The sequence below is a fragment of the Rhinopithecus roxellana genome, chromosome 15 (assembly GCF_007565055.1).
Source record: "Rhinopithecus roxellana isolate Shanxi Qingling chromosome 15, ASM756505v1, whole genome shotgun sequence".
NCBI lineage: Eukaryota > Metazoa > Chordata > Mammalia > Primates > Cercopithecidae > Rhinopithecus > Rhinopithecus roxellana.
This window is the reverse complement of record NC_044563.1, coordinates 81,436,826-81,451,665: the sequence shown is the minus strand read 5'-3', so window position 1 is coordinate 81,451,665 and position 14,840 is coordinate 81,436,826. Positions and strand designations below refer to the sequence as shown.

Here is a 14,840-nt window from a genome sequence, read left to right as displayed (position 1 = left end):
AACACCATGAAGCAACAATCTATCCCACAACTTGGCTATCTGGGAGAACCCTACACAATCCCGCAGCCAACCCCTTGTTTCCGGGCCCCTTCTTAAGAATGGACACCAGGCTGGTCACCTTGACCGTGTTCCGGTCGCTGATGAGAATCTGCTCTTCGTTAATGTAGAAGTAGACGGGCGAAATGATGGTGAGGTTGGGGGCCGACCACTTGTCGAAGTTGATGATAAGCTGGAAGGAGATGTCGGGCAGTTTCTGGCAGATGGTGGACAGCACGAAGGCACAGTTGGCCGGGAAGCGGAGGAAGGCGCCATCGAAGGTGCGGAAGACGCCGCCGCCGGCTGCCAGGCAGTAGGAGGTCTTGGTGCTGAAGCAGCCGCGCACCCCGTTGCGCAGCGCGCACTCCTCGTCTGACTTGCATTGGCGCGGGTCGCACTGGATCAGGTTGCGACGGAAACAGCGGCAGCGCCGCGTGCAGTCGCTGTTCCAGAACAGCTGCTTGGGCTGGAAGAGAGGCGCCGTTTGCATTAAATTCAGACTGTGGTCAGGGCTGGAGACCCCAAAGTCCAGTCCCCCTGGTCTTTTATCAGGCTGGGCTAGCCTATCTTTAATAGGGCTGGAATTTGTAGGAGGCAACAGTGGGGAAACGGTCTCAACTCAAAGGCTCCATGAATTGCAGGCAACTCAGACGCCAAACAATATGCAGTTTTGACATTTACTTACTTACTTACGTATTTATTCTTAGAGACAGGGTCTCATTCTGTTGCCCAGGCTGGAGTGCACTGGCGCAATCGCAGATCACTGTAAGTAACCTGGAATGCCTGGACTCAAGCTATTCTCCTATCTCAGCCTCCCTAGTAGCTGGAACTATAGGCACACGCCACCACACCCAGCTAATTTTTGTATTTTTTGTAGAGACGGAGTCTCACTATGTTCTTGAACTGCTGGGCTGGAGCGATCCTCCTGCCTCAGCCTCCCAAACTGCTTGGATTACCGGTGTGAGCCACCACCCCGGCCATAACTTGATTGATTTTAATAAAGAACTCTGAAATCTTTGGGCTGGATTGTAACTAATCACAGTCAACCTGAATGTGCAGCTGTTAGAGGAACTAGGTAAAGAGGAAGAATATTTGGTAGAAAATATCCATCAAGGAGTCACACTTCTGACAAGTACAGACTCTGCTTCAAAGACTGAAATTAAAATTCACTTAAGAATGATAAATTAGCCCTTCAAACCTTAAACAGTCGTAAGAAAGCAACGACCAGCACTTCTGATTAACCATGTCACATTTCACAATCCTCACCCTTACTTGTGTCTCGTCTGCTTCCAACTTACTTCTGTTGGAAGTACCTTCATTCCATTGTGTCCTGAATGTGAGAGATCCGGAGAACACCCGGGGGCCATGAAAGGAACGTTTTGGGATCAGACCACCTGGGTTTCAATCTAGTCCTGTATCCCCGCCTGTGCCATCTTGAGTAACATTACTCACCTCCCCAGTGTCACTTTGCTCATCTCTAAATTGGAGATATTAATAGTATCCTGTGGTTGAGTGCAGTGGCTCATGCCTGTAATCCCAGCACTTTGGGAGGTCGAGGTGGAAGGACTGCTTGAGCCCAGGAGTTTGAGACAAACCTGAGCAACACAATGAAACCTCATCTCTACTTAAAATAATAATAATAATAATAGGCCGGGTGCAGTGGCTCATGCCTATAATCCCAGCACTTTAGGAGGCTGAGGTGGGTGGATCACCTGAGGTCAGGAGTTCGAGACCAGCCTGGCCAACATGGTGAAACCCCGTCTCTACTAAAAATGCAAAAATTAGCCAGGCATGGTGGCACATGTCTACAGTCCCAGCTGCTCGGGAGGCTGAGGCAGGAGAATCGCTTGAACCTGGGAGGCGGGGGTTGCAGTCAGCCGAGATCGTGCCATTGCACTCCAGCCTCGGCGACAGAGCGAAACTCTGTCTCAAAATAATAGTAATAATAATAATGATAATAATAACCAGCATGGTAGTGCATGTCTGTAGTCCCAGCTACTCCAGAGGCTGAGGTGGGAGGATCGCTTAAGCCTGGGAGGTAGAGGCTGCAGTGAGTTGTGATCCTGCCGCTGCACTCCAGCCTGGGCAACAGAGAGAGACCCTGTCTCAGAAGTAATAATAATAAAATGAAATTAAAAATAATGTCTTACAGGGCAGTTGTAAGGCCTAAATTAAATAAGATGTATAAAACACACTTCCTGGCATAGGGTAGGCACTCAATAAATAGAAGCTGCTATTACAGGAGTAGAACAGCTCATCGTCTTTCAGATGGTGAAGAAATTATGCAACATTACATAAAATACCTACAACATAGCGTATCCTCAACTGGAGGCAGCTATTCTTTTCTTTTTTTTTCTTTCCCAGGAGTCCCACAACTAGAATGTTATTTTCTACTTTTCCCAAAACAGGCGGCAATCTGCAGGCACGACTCTGCTTGGTAGAGTTTGCAATCTTGACGTTGCACTTGCTCTAGACTAAGAATTCCAGGAAACTGTTGGAAATTGGTCATGATTGTCCAAGTGGGAGGTGGTACCAACAAATAGAATGTGTCATAGAGATGTGGGCACTCAATGCATTATCGACTTACTAAAATAGTGTTATCCAGAAAAGATCTTTCAACATCACAAAAAGGCCTGTGTTTCTGTCTGGTCAGTTTTCTGCTTTAACTAGAGACATCAAAACCCTGGATATCAACTACAGATATGACTCAGATTCAAGGGTAAATAGATAAAGGAGAAGATCTTCCAGAACAAGTTTCCTGATTGCAGTGCACTTCAAGATGCTATTGCTGATTCTTTCATCCTCAAAGTGAAGTCATTGCTGGAACTAAGTCTACTCTCCTTCCAGACTTACATAACATATTGTGGGTGCCAACAGCCTCACAAATTGACTTCATTTCTCTTATCAGATTTATAGAATAACTGAGTGGATGGTTTGGCCTCTCTCTGATAAGAAGTCAGACATTACAGCGGTGAAAAGAGAAAAATAACTTGATGTATGTGGATATGATAAAGGGTAAATAATTCATCCACAAGAGAATCTGATCCTGAAACGAGTATCACAGTAAAGTGGCTGGCCCAACGCTGCTTTCTTCACCTTAATCACACATGACAATGACAGCTGGGTGATCACTCTACATGCTAATAGCCAGGCATAGTCTCTATTCATTTCCAAAGAAATTTATTCTATGAACAAGCCCCCAAGCGCTTTGGAATGGTGGCAAGTAGATGTGATTCTTTGTTCTCTGAGTTTCCTGCTTCCCGGATGTAAGCTGTTGTCAAAATCCACTGAGGTTCTGATGAAAAACTGTTCATAATGTTTACACTGTAGTACTAATAGCAGCCAAGAGCTGACCATGCTTTTCCTGAGAGTTCCAAGGGCTTTTATTTGCATCCTTTCATTAACACGCCTGGATTTTTCGTTTACAAAATGTTTCTCAAGAGAATAACAAAACAACGATAACAATAGCAGCTCCCAATTATTGAAGGACTCGATGCCAGGCACTAGGCTAGGAACCCAGCATCGATTATTTATCCAACAGCCCTACTGGGTTGGTATCATTAGTCACATTTCATTCACAGGGAAACACACTCAGAGAAATGACAGCGTTTGCTCAGTGTCACACCTCCAGCGGTGGTACTGCTAGGATCGAACCCAGGTTTCATTGAATTATGCCACACTGACACTCAGGATGCTTGCCGAGGGTGCATGGCACAGTTGATAGATGCATAGGTTTTGGTAAGTCTCCGGGCTGGGAAACACAGTTTAGAGAGTGCTTTTTGAGTTTTGAGCCTGATTATATCTTCTCCTCAACTGTGAGAAAATAGAATTCATTAATTTTTTCCACATGTTCTACCTTTTCCTTTCAAATAATATTTCTAAGAGCTCATTTCAACACCCCCTCTCCCAAAAAGTCTCCTTTGATTAGTTCCACTATTTTACCTTACTTCCTCCCTGTCTTTCTAATATAGCATTTAAATAAATTTCCACTGAAAGTGAAATTGAGGGTCACTTCCACATTTCTTTTATTTATCCCCAAAGTTAGGGCAACTTGAATGAGTCAATGCATCTTTACAAAAAGGAGATACTATTTATTTTTCGCCTAGTTGATTTCCAATTCAGACATTTCAATTAGATTTATTTTAAATGCTACTATTCTTTTTCACTTAAAATTGATTAGTTCTGTAGGGTATTATTTTTCACTTGCTGATAGGTTATTTTGTAACTGTTCTCCTGTTCTTTAACGTACATTGTTTCTCTCTTCTGAATAGATTTTTAAGACCCTCAAGGCAGGGGACATGCTTTCTCATCCCCCACAATACCACCAACACAGTGCTTTGCAAACAGCAGATACTCAATTATTCATAGTTGTTAACCATCTAACTTGCCAACATACGGTTTTGATGTCATTTAAACAGAGAATGGGCTTGAGATCGAACCATGAACTAAATACCTTGTCTATTCAAGAGCTGTTCTAGCTTAGTATTATGGAATTCTAGCTTAGTGTTATGGAAAGATTACAAAGTCCAAAAAGTGAAATGATTTCGTGAACTAAAATGTTTTATTGAGAAACATCTGCGAAGGGCATCTTCATTAACTCTATGTTTAAACCCCTGTAGGGGGCGCCACACAGAGGGTGGGATGTGGGGGCACTACATTAGCAGTCCGGACCAAACTCTGGGGATGATACCAGAGTGACAAATGGCACACGTGGAGATGGCAGCCACAGCTACCCTCACGGAGCCTCAACAGCCAGAAGAGGGAAGGCCGCCCCACTCAGCCTCTAGCTCCATATTTTCCAGTGACAAATGTCCTTAGCTAAGACAGCTACAAATGTCAGATTCACAGTCACCATATTTCCAAACTATAGCTGTATCTGAAGCTTGCAAACTGAGATTTACAGGACAGAAAATAGAGAAAGGCACGACAGAGACACACAAATGTGAGTGAGTAGGGGAGGCAGAGCGCCGGAGACCTTGCCAATGTGGAGGAGGGAGAAGGAGACAGTCAGTCAGGTGCTTTTCCGTATCTGACACTCAGTGCCCAAGAGCGTCATCTGAAGAGTGTGCTTAGCTTCTCTACCCCCCATCCCACTCCCCTGCCATGAACATGATGCTCTTCATAATGAAGTGGGAAAATTGGTCAATCTGACCAACCTCTTAGAGTTGGAGAGGAATCTGATCACTGGCAAGGAGGAAAATGCCAGGCTGGCCTCCCATACCTCGTAATATTTGCCATCAGAGTAGCAGCCACAGCTGTGGGGCAGGATGCAGCTCTTGCCATTGAGGACGTAGCCAGCGTCGCACTGACAGCCCTCCACGCAGTAGTGGCTACAGTCACTCTTCAGGCGGATGGCGGCACAGCGGGGCTGGCAGACACTCACGCAGCTCTCGTAATGGCTGTTTGGAGGGCAGGTGACAGCTGGAACAGGACAGACAAGTCAAGACTCACACGATCACAAGGCACCAAGGAAGGTTTTCTCACGGCCATTGCTCACCTACTCAGGGAGATGAAGGGCCCAGGGAGAGGCAGGAGGTGGGAGGTCTGCCGCCTTTCTTCATTACTGCCCTCTTTGCTCACAGAAAGCCTGGGTCTGATTAGTTGCCTCTTAAATAAAGGGCCAACGTGCAGATGGAGGTGGCTGGAGCTTCTCACATCATGGTCGTCCTCTCCTCAGCCTGGCCATTGAGATCCTCTATTGCCTGCCACCTAAACCCACCCCCCATCTGAATCTCCAGTTAGAAATGTCACCTGATAACCTCCCAAGGCACCCACACTCCTCCTGCCTCTAGGTCTTCGTTCACATTGATCTTTCTTATTCATGCCCTTCCTCATCCTCTCAGCCTATCCAAATTCCTGGTTCTTCAAGTCCCAGTGGGAGTCCCAGCTTACCCATATAGCTCTCCCTCTTAGACCAATGTCAGCTCCTCTACACCCCAGAGCTTCTACAGAACCTTTTTCTAAGCCAGCAGTTTACCATCCATAGATGCCTGAGCCCCATGATCTCTGAGAAGGCAAATGTACACTGTGTGTGTGTGTGTGTGTGTGTGTGTGTGTGTGTGTGTGCATGAGTACACATGCTGGCGTGACCGTGTGTGTGTGTGTTTGTGTGCATGAGTACACGTGCTGGCGTGCACGTGTGTGTGCATGTGCACATGTCTGTGCAAACTGACTCACATCAATTATGTTCTACCATTTTTCAAATGCATCTAGATGCTTCCATAGAAGGCAAGTAGGGTCCTGGTGAAGGGTGTGGGCTCTGGAACCAGCTATAAGAGACCCAGAGCATCACTCGGGCTCTCTGAGCTTCAGCTTTCTTATCTGTAAATACAGATACCAATAGCATTCACTTCATGCCTGGTTGCAAAGGATTAAGTGAGTCTGTGTGCTCAGGACAGTGGTTGGCACATAAGTGTTCCGTAAGTATTAGTCAATCATTAAAGATAGGTTTGCTTAAAAAGCTTCATAGAAGCTATTATCTCAATCAATGTATACTAAAAGCACAACTACCATTATGTGGGAATGTCTACCCTATACTGTATACAGTATCTATATGGGGGGTTATTTCATTTATTAAATTATCTAGTAGTAACATCTACCTTTAGAGTACACAGTTCTATGACTTTTAACACGTTTTGATTCATATAACTACTCTCACAATATACCATATGTTTTTAAAAAACATTTGTAGTTTAATACATAATACTTGCATAGCGTAGAAAATCCAAACCATACAAGTAAAAGCATGATGAAATGGCAACCTCTGATACCAAACTATAGTCCATTTTTCCAGAAGTGTTCTATGCATATACAAGCACCCATTTGTGTGTGTATGTATGCACACAAGCATATGTGTATGCCCTGCCCATTATTTTTTGCATAAATGGGAGCATAATATATACACATTTCTGCTCATTGCTTTCTTTATGACAATATTCATTTCATTTAGCCTCAAATTATTGCTTTTGTGCTGCTGCATGCTGAGTGTATTTTCTGTGTTTATGCTGATGCTGCAGTGAACATCCCTGTACGTGTATCTTTACCCTCATGAGTAAGGGCATCTGTGGAATAAATTACTGAAAGTGGAATTACTGGGTCAAAAGGTATGAATGCCACTAAGTTGCCTCTAAAGAGGCTGTGCCAATTTGTCTTCCTCCCTGCACTGTTGGAGGAGGTTTGTTTCCCCACACTCTCCTTGATTGTCTGTCACCAAATTGTCTGATCCTTGGAAACAAGGTTAAAATACTATATGTGCTGTCTCCTTATGCTATATGTGTATTATTATTATTATTATTATTATTATTATATATCCTTATTTAGTTTGCATTTCTTTGTGAGGTTGCTCCTCTTGCTTTCATTTGTTTATAATCCATTCGTATGTCTTTTTTTGTTAACTGCCTTTTCATATCCTTTTCAGATTTCATGTTGTTGAAATTTTTATTATTAAATTATAAAAGTTCTTTAAAAATTAAAATAGGCCAGGTCAGGTGCAGTGGCTCACGCCTGTAATCCCAGCACTTTGACAGTCCAAGGCAGTGGATCACGAGGTCAAGAGATTGAGACCAGCCTGGCCAACATGGTGAAATTCTGTCTCTACTAAAAATACAAAAATTAGCCAGGCATGGTGGCGCTTGCTTTTAGTTCCAGCTACTTGGAAGGCTGAGGCAGGAGAATTGCTTGAACCCAGGAGGTGGAGGTTGCAGTGACCTGAGATCATGCCACTGCACTCCAGCCTGGTGACAGAGTGAGACTCCATCTCAAAAAAAAAAAAAAAAAAAGAATTAAAATAGGCCTTTGTGGTATGTCGTATGTGTTACAAAATATTTATCATTTGTCTTTTGACTTTGCATTCATTTTTAAATAATTTTCTAACTTTTTTTGAAGTTGTTTATCTCCCTGCCATGGAAAGATGTAAAATTTTTAATGTAATGAAATTTATCAAATTTCCCTTTTAACTTTGGATGATTTGTTCTGAAACGTTCTCTCCACTGCAAGATTATCAAGAACACTCCTTTGTTTTCTTCTAGTATTTTTGTGATTTAGTTTTTTTATGTTTAATCTTTGTTCTGCCTGGATTTTATTTTGGAGTAAGAAATGAAGGAAGGATTTAGCTTTTCCCAGCTAGTTTGCCCTTTGACCTTTTACTATTTACTGAATAACAAATGTTTTCCCAGTACTCTGAAATGCCAACTTTACCATATGCTAATTTCTCTTTAGTGTTTGGGCTTGTTTCTGAACTTTCTCTTCTTTCCCTTGGTTGGTCTTTCTGTTCATGTGCCAGTATTCACTTGTTTTATTTTTATTATTTATTTGTTTAACTTGTTCATATGCCAGTGTTAACAGTGACTGAAGGTCTGCAATACATTGTAATATTTGGGAAGAGGTATTACTAATTTAGAGATGTTTGTTATTTCAAGTATTTCAAATGGGTCTATTTCTCCAACTGGATGATAAACACCACGTTTCACACTCTGATTCTTCCATGTCACCCCAAACAGTGCTGAGAACATGGCAGATGGTTAAGAAACACTTGATTCTTGGAAAACAAACTTTCAGATTCCTAGTACTGATCCACTGCTTCTCTCTCCCCACCAAATGATATACTGCGAGCTGTAGAGTGATGACCTGGACTCTGCACCTGGATTTGTACCATGGTCAAGAATGTGTCTCTTGCCATACCCAGCATCTGTGCCTTGGTAGACAGGATGAATGGCGCCCCTAAAAAGCAATTCAGCTCAACAGAATGGACAGAGGCTTTGGAATCAGACCAACCTGGATTTGAGGCCTCGCTCCGCCATTAAGCAGTATCTCTATGGACAGGTTATTTGCTCTCTCTAAAACTCTGTTTTCTCATCTATAAAACTGGGATCATAATATCTCCCTCATCAAGTAGTTATCAAAATAAAATGAGATATAATTCATAAAGCTCCTCATATAGTGCCTGGTACTTCAACAATAACTTCTGCAATTCATAGTAGTAATAGTTGTAATCGTAGAAGGAATTTTTTTTTTTAACCATTATTATTAGATGTTTGGAGAAATATGTAAGACAAATCTTAATTATCAGACTTTGTACCCAGCAGTCTGAAGTAGCAGCAGCTGCCTCCAATAAAAGGGAAAATGACAATGACAACCAACTTTGGCCACAAGTTAGGCACTGGGTGACTAGGCTCAGAGAGGCAGCATTGCACAGAAGGGAGAGCACTGTCTTAGGAGCCACTTTCCAACTTACCCAGGCCACCTTCCTCGGGAAAGTGACTTCATTTCTCTGAGCTTCAGTTTCTTCCTATAGAAAATGGGATTATGAGTAGTGCCTACTTGGCAGGGTTGCAATAAGAAGTCAATGCATGAGTCCCCAGATCCCACTTAGAACCTGGTACATAGTGAGAGCTAAGGAACTGTCATTTATTCCTTTTTTATTTCCTTCTCTTTCTCCTCTCACCATCGAATACCCTAATTACAGTCCCCCATTAAGGGACTGAAAGAATGATAGACTCAGCTCAATGAATTTTAAGGAGGGGCTAGTAATTAAGACAATTTACCTTCCCTTCTCCTTGTAAGCCTATTTGCTCAACTTAGGTTACAAGATTTTCCAATGAGTTTACAAATAAGGTAATTGAGTAATAAATTATCCCATTGATAGGAACGGTCAGATCATTGAAAAACACCAGCATTCTACCTTGTTACCAAAAAGCACAAGTTTGATGGGCAGTTCTAGGTTAACCCCTTTGGGTTAGGGTTAGGGTTAGGGTTTACTAAAGCACCATTTCTCATATTAAGCATTGGATGCTACATTGGATTGATTTTTGGTAGAATGAGAGTTGGAAAGAGATGGGGCCTGTCCTCACATGATGTGGAGTCATATCAGCTACAGTTAAAACAATGCTATTCTTAGGTCGAATGGCTGAATTAGGACTCAGTCTCCCGAAGCTTTTCTCTGCTTCTGAGATTCAAAATGGAAAAGGAAGTTGCCTCTAACCATGCCCTCTCCCCCAACCTGACCTCCATACCAGCTTTAAAACATATTTTTTTCTCCTATTTTAGTCTTTCTTTTTGCCATTCATTACCACCATCTCCTCAGATGCTCTAACTTTTGGATCTTTGCCCGTATCTTGAAATGTCAAGGTAGGGAAGGTCTAAGTCTCCTTGTGATGGGAACGATTCTAAGTTACCTGCTGGCCCTGGCATATCAGCCTGGGACGTGCTGGTGGGAAGCTGGTAGAAGGCAAAGGATAGGACCCGAGACTGAGGATGAGGCAGGGCAGACTCGGCTCTGGGTGCCATGGGTAGAGCTCCCATTACTAGCAAGCCAGGGTAGAGAGGAGGCAACCAATGTTTGGAGAGAAATTTGGGAAGGGAGAGGAAAGGGTTGCTGGTAGAAGGGAGAGAAAGACAAGAAAAATCACCTTCTTATCCTTTATCCCTAGCCAAGCTTTGTTGTGGGGGCCTTTCTTTCTTGGGGGTAAGGTTGTGAGGCCTTGCTGACTCAATTTCTTTTCCTTCCCATGAGTGACAAATATTAAGACCCATCAATTGAGGTGAGAGTTCCTGGCATTAGCCCCTGTGTGCATTTCCCTGTTTGTTGCAGTTGGAAGCATTGGTTTTTGGCATGCCTGTCCCCACCCCAGCCACCCTGAGAGCAGTACACCCAGCATGGCGTGGCTGCAGGTGAAGAGGGAAGTCTCTGTAACAGGGGAAACAGGTGAGCTTTCCCTTCCAAAACAGCTTCCCCATTCTGCACCATGTTTAGGCCTCTGGGTCCAAAGCTTGGTTTTCTGTTTTAGAGGAAGACAAGCTCTCTGGTCTTACTGGAATGACCCCAATGAATCCAGAGTAGCTCTGGGGATTTACCCAGACCCGAGCTTTCTTATAGGTATATTTATTTCATTGAAGTCATCAGAGGCCAGTTTGTCTGGACTGTCATCCCTACTGGCACCATTCCCTACCCTGCCTGGCCTCACCCACTCAGGGACTGAGCCTGGATGAAATGGGATTGGCATCTGTTCCCTGCCTTCATCTTCCTCCCACCCTTCCCTTACAATCGACATGAATCCAGTTGTGTGGAATGTAAACTGACTGTGTGAGGGTTAAACCACAATGCTGTTTCTGGTTTTTCATCTGAATTTCCTTTTCCAGGATGAAGATGGGAGATTCTCTGGGGACCCTGCTGTATCACTTATTTAGAGCTCTATGCATTCCGGATCAATTTTTAATTTTAAAAGAGCTACAGACCTTCTAAAGGGAATATGCTTTTTAAAGAAATATGCTATTATTAATGAGATTGAGACAGGAAAATAGATGAAAGCAAGTTAGCTAAAGACCAACAGTGTTTTTTTCCCCCAAGTTTTTCCTATTCTTATGTGCTAAATGCAGGTAAATTATCCCAGTACATAGTCCAGCAGTATAGTATATGGGTTGGGAGCCTGGGCTTTGGGTTAGAAGCTCAAGTCCTGACTTTGCCACTCAGATTATACGACCTTAGGCAGTTACTTCATTCCTCTGAGTCTCAGTTGCTCCTTGACTAATTGGGTCATTGGGAAGAATAAATGAGGTATATTGATAAAATGTTTAGCATGGGGTCTTGGCTCAGAGCAAGCCATTAATATAGCAATACCGCTTAGAATGCACAGAGTGCGTCTGGCTTTCAATTACCTAATTGGATCCCCTGGACGTTTCTGAGGCACAAACAGTAAAGCCAGCATTACCACTGCTTTATGGAAGGGGAAACTGAGAACCAGGGAGGAAAAGTGAATTGCCCCAAGGTCACACAGATCCTTAAAGACAGAGTAAAGGCTAGAATCCAGGGGCTCTAGTTCCTTCTTTAATGTACTCTTAATATTCTGCTCTGTTTCATAAACACAAAGCCTGAAACATGACACATATGAATCAAATAGAATAACATGCTTAGACAAAGCATGTGGATTATTAACACAAGGATGGGCCCATGAGGTGCTAAAACTTATCCTTCTTTCATTAATCTCTTGTTAGCATTCTATTGTGAACTTTGTGCGTCCAAATGCCACGTGCGATACTCTGTAATTTATATGCATGACCTTATTTCATCCTTAGGGTAACCCATGAAATAAGTGACATTAACTCTATTTTACCAATAAGGACATGGAGGCTCCAGAAGGTTACATGTCATGCTTCATTCAGATAACAAACTCAGTTCCAAAGTGCATATCCTTAAATTGCTACTCAATTTGTTCTGACTTCTAGGGAGATGGAAGACTGGCCTTCCCAGAGCAATCAAGAAAGAAGAGAAGCTACAAGGAGCGACAATGAGAAGGACTCACTGCAGGATGTGTAGTTCCTCCAGCCAGTCACTGTGATCCCCTGAGTCTGGCAGGTGCTGGCGTAGTTCTGCAGCCAGCTGCAGGCGGTCTGCACCGCGCCCCCATCGATGCAAGAGTCAAACAGGCAGTTCTTGTAGAAGAAGGTGGGGTTAACTTTGCTGTGACACTTGGAGAAGCCAGCATTCTGGTTGGGGATCAGGCTGCACAGCTGCTGCACTTTGGAGAAACCTTCTACCTTGGCACAGGACGGACAGCGGTCCCCACAGCCCACCTGGCAGAAGGTGTCCCTCTTCACCCAGCTCTGCCCAAACTCATTGACGCTGGATGCGAGCAGACCTATGGGCATCTCCAGATCGTCATCAGGGTTGCTGTTGTAGCGGCCGCACAGACCATAGGTGCTGTTCTGCATGCTCCGAGGGACTGTGATGGACAGGAAGGTCTTCCAGTCATATACAACCTTCAGGCCAAAATCAGTTTCCACCACCACGTGGAAGCCAAAGGAAAAGATATTTATCTTTCCTTGCCCCAGCTTCAGGGGCAGATAGAGCCGTTCACTGTTGACCTATAAGAGGAGAGATGAGGTGGAGAAACACAGTTGGCCCAGAGATTTCCCAGCTCTTCTCCTAACAATGAGTCTCTTGAAAGACAAGTCCCAGAGGGAAGTTGGAGCAGGTTGAATGTAGTCTTTGCATGTACTGTTGTTTATGTCAGTCAACTATTATTATTAGGATTTGAACAGACACAAATGACTATCCTTGGTACACTAATACACCTATTTATTTCAGTGCCTTCTGTTTACATAGCATTATTTCCCCCAGGAGTTCAAATTGTTTTCTCCAAGGTAATATAAAGGTAATAAGAATTCAATTAAAGTTTAGAGTGAAATACCAAAACATAGAACTCTTGTGTTTCTATTTCTAGCTCTACCATGGAATTTATTTTAGGCAAGCCCCAGTGTATTAATTCCTTCGAGATTTCTTTTTTCTTTAAGGATGGCTTCACTTTGCTGTTCCCTCTGTCTGAAATTACACTCTCCGCCCATCAACATCTCTCTCATCCTCCAGACCCTGCTCCAACGTAGCCTCTTCTGTAAGGCAAGATTTTCTGAGCCCGTGGTCAGAATTAATCACTCCCTTGTCTGGGAAACCAGGGCAGGTTATTTATACTTCTCTTGTATTCCTCTCCACCGCTGGCCAGGATCAAGCCTGCATACACTGTATTGCAGCACACATCACAATCTGCCTTACGTTATGACTGGTGTACGCTCTTCCATCTCACCTACAAGATTATGGGCAACTTGAGGGCAGGAACCACATTTTATTGATCTTTACGCCCACCTTCCCCTCATTACCCCCCAGGCACCCAGCACAATGTCTCCCACGGAGGGGGCACTTGACATACGTTTCCTCCCACATATTTTTAAATTCAGACAAGAGGGAAATCCCTTAACAGTAAACTCCAGGACTGCACTGCCCTTGAACTATTTTGATTCAGAGGAGCCAAATCCTATAGCCTGTGGCCGGTTAGTGCATGATGGAAGATAGACAGCCAGGTTGCTCACTGCAGCAAGGGCTCGCAGGGGAGGTGGCATGCCTTGCGGGAGAAGCAGCTGTTTTAAGATTGCTCTCTGACCAGAAATTCCTTCGCCCAACCTCCTTCCTCTCTCTCTTGGCTGACACCACTTTCCACGCCTTCTCCTGCCTTGGTTCAGACTCTCATCACCTTTCACCTTGACTGTAGCATACTCTCCTAACTTGTCTCGCTGGCCCCAGGATTGCCCCTCCATTTGGTCACTACCGCCACGCCAGTAATCTTAATGCAATTGAAAGCAGTTAATCCAATACTGAAAGCCCTCTCCAGGGCTTGGGTAAAGTGTCTGATATTCTTAGCACTTCACCCTGGGCTCTCCAGGAACTGGCCCTGCCTCTCAGATCCACCCCATTGGCTTCCTGCACACCAGCAACACCCAACAGTTTGCAGTTCCCTAAATGAACCAAGCTGTGCCATTCCACCCTGCCATTTCCGGTGCTGTGAGTGTGATGGATGCTTTCCATGCTCCACCCAGGACCCCCAATCCCAGGCCCTGCAACCATGGGCTAATGATAACTCACAGCTGGCCTTGGCCCCATGGAAACCACATTGCCCAGAAGATTCTGACCCCCTAATCCAAGGGTAGCCCTTGGCCAATGACTGGCTGACACTGGGAGTCGAGCACCAGGGCTTCCAGTAGCCCAGGCTAAAGCTGTTCTGCAGCTTGGACCACAGCCCTGCTGAGCTCTCTTGACCTGGTGCTATCCTCACTTTCCCAAGATTTCCCACCTCAGACTTTGCTTCTCGGGAACCTGACCTAAGACAACAGGGATGCCCTTGACCCCACCTTTTTCCTGGGGCAATGCTCACCCTTCAAAACTCAACTATCTCCTTCTGTGAGTATTCGCTGAGGCAGAATTCATTCATTCATTCAGTAGACATTGATTTGGCACCACTGAGTGCCAGGCACTGTGCTAA

The 14,840-nt window shown here is 44.2% G+C and overlaps 1 protein-coding gene across 1 annotated transcript in view; it reads right to left on the bottom strand.

Annotated features, from left to right (window-relative positions):
* TECTA (tectorin alpha) overlaps window positions 1–14,840 on the bottom strand; it is an 85,044-nt gene that overhangs the window by 27,734 nt on the left and 42,470 nt on the right. The window contains exons 11-13 of the mRNA XM_030918338.1: window positions 12,333–12,894; window positions 5,258–5,457; window positions 119–502 (exon numbers count right to left, since the gene is read on the bottom strand). Of these exons, the coding sequence (XP_030774198.1) occupies window positions 119–502; window positions 5,258–5,457; window positions 12,333–12,894 (1,146 nt within the window). The remainder of the gene's footprint in view (window positions 1–118; window positions 503–5,257; window positions 5,458–12,332; window positions 12,895–14,840) is intronic.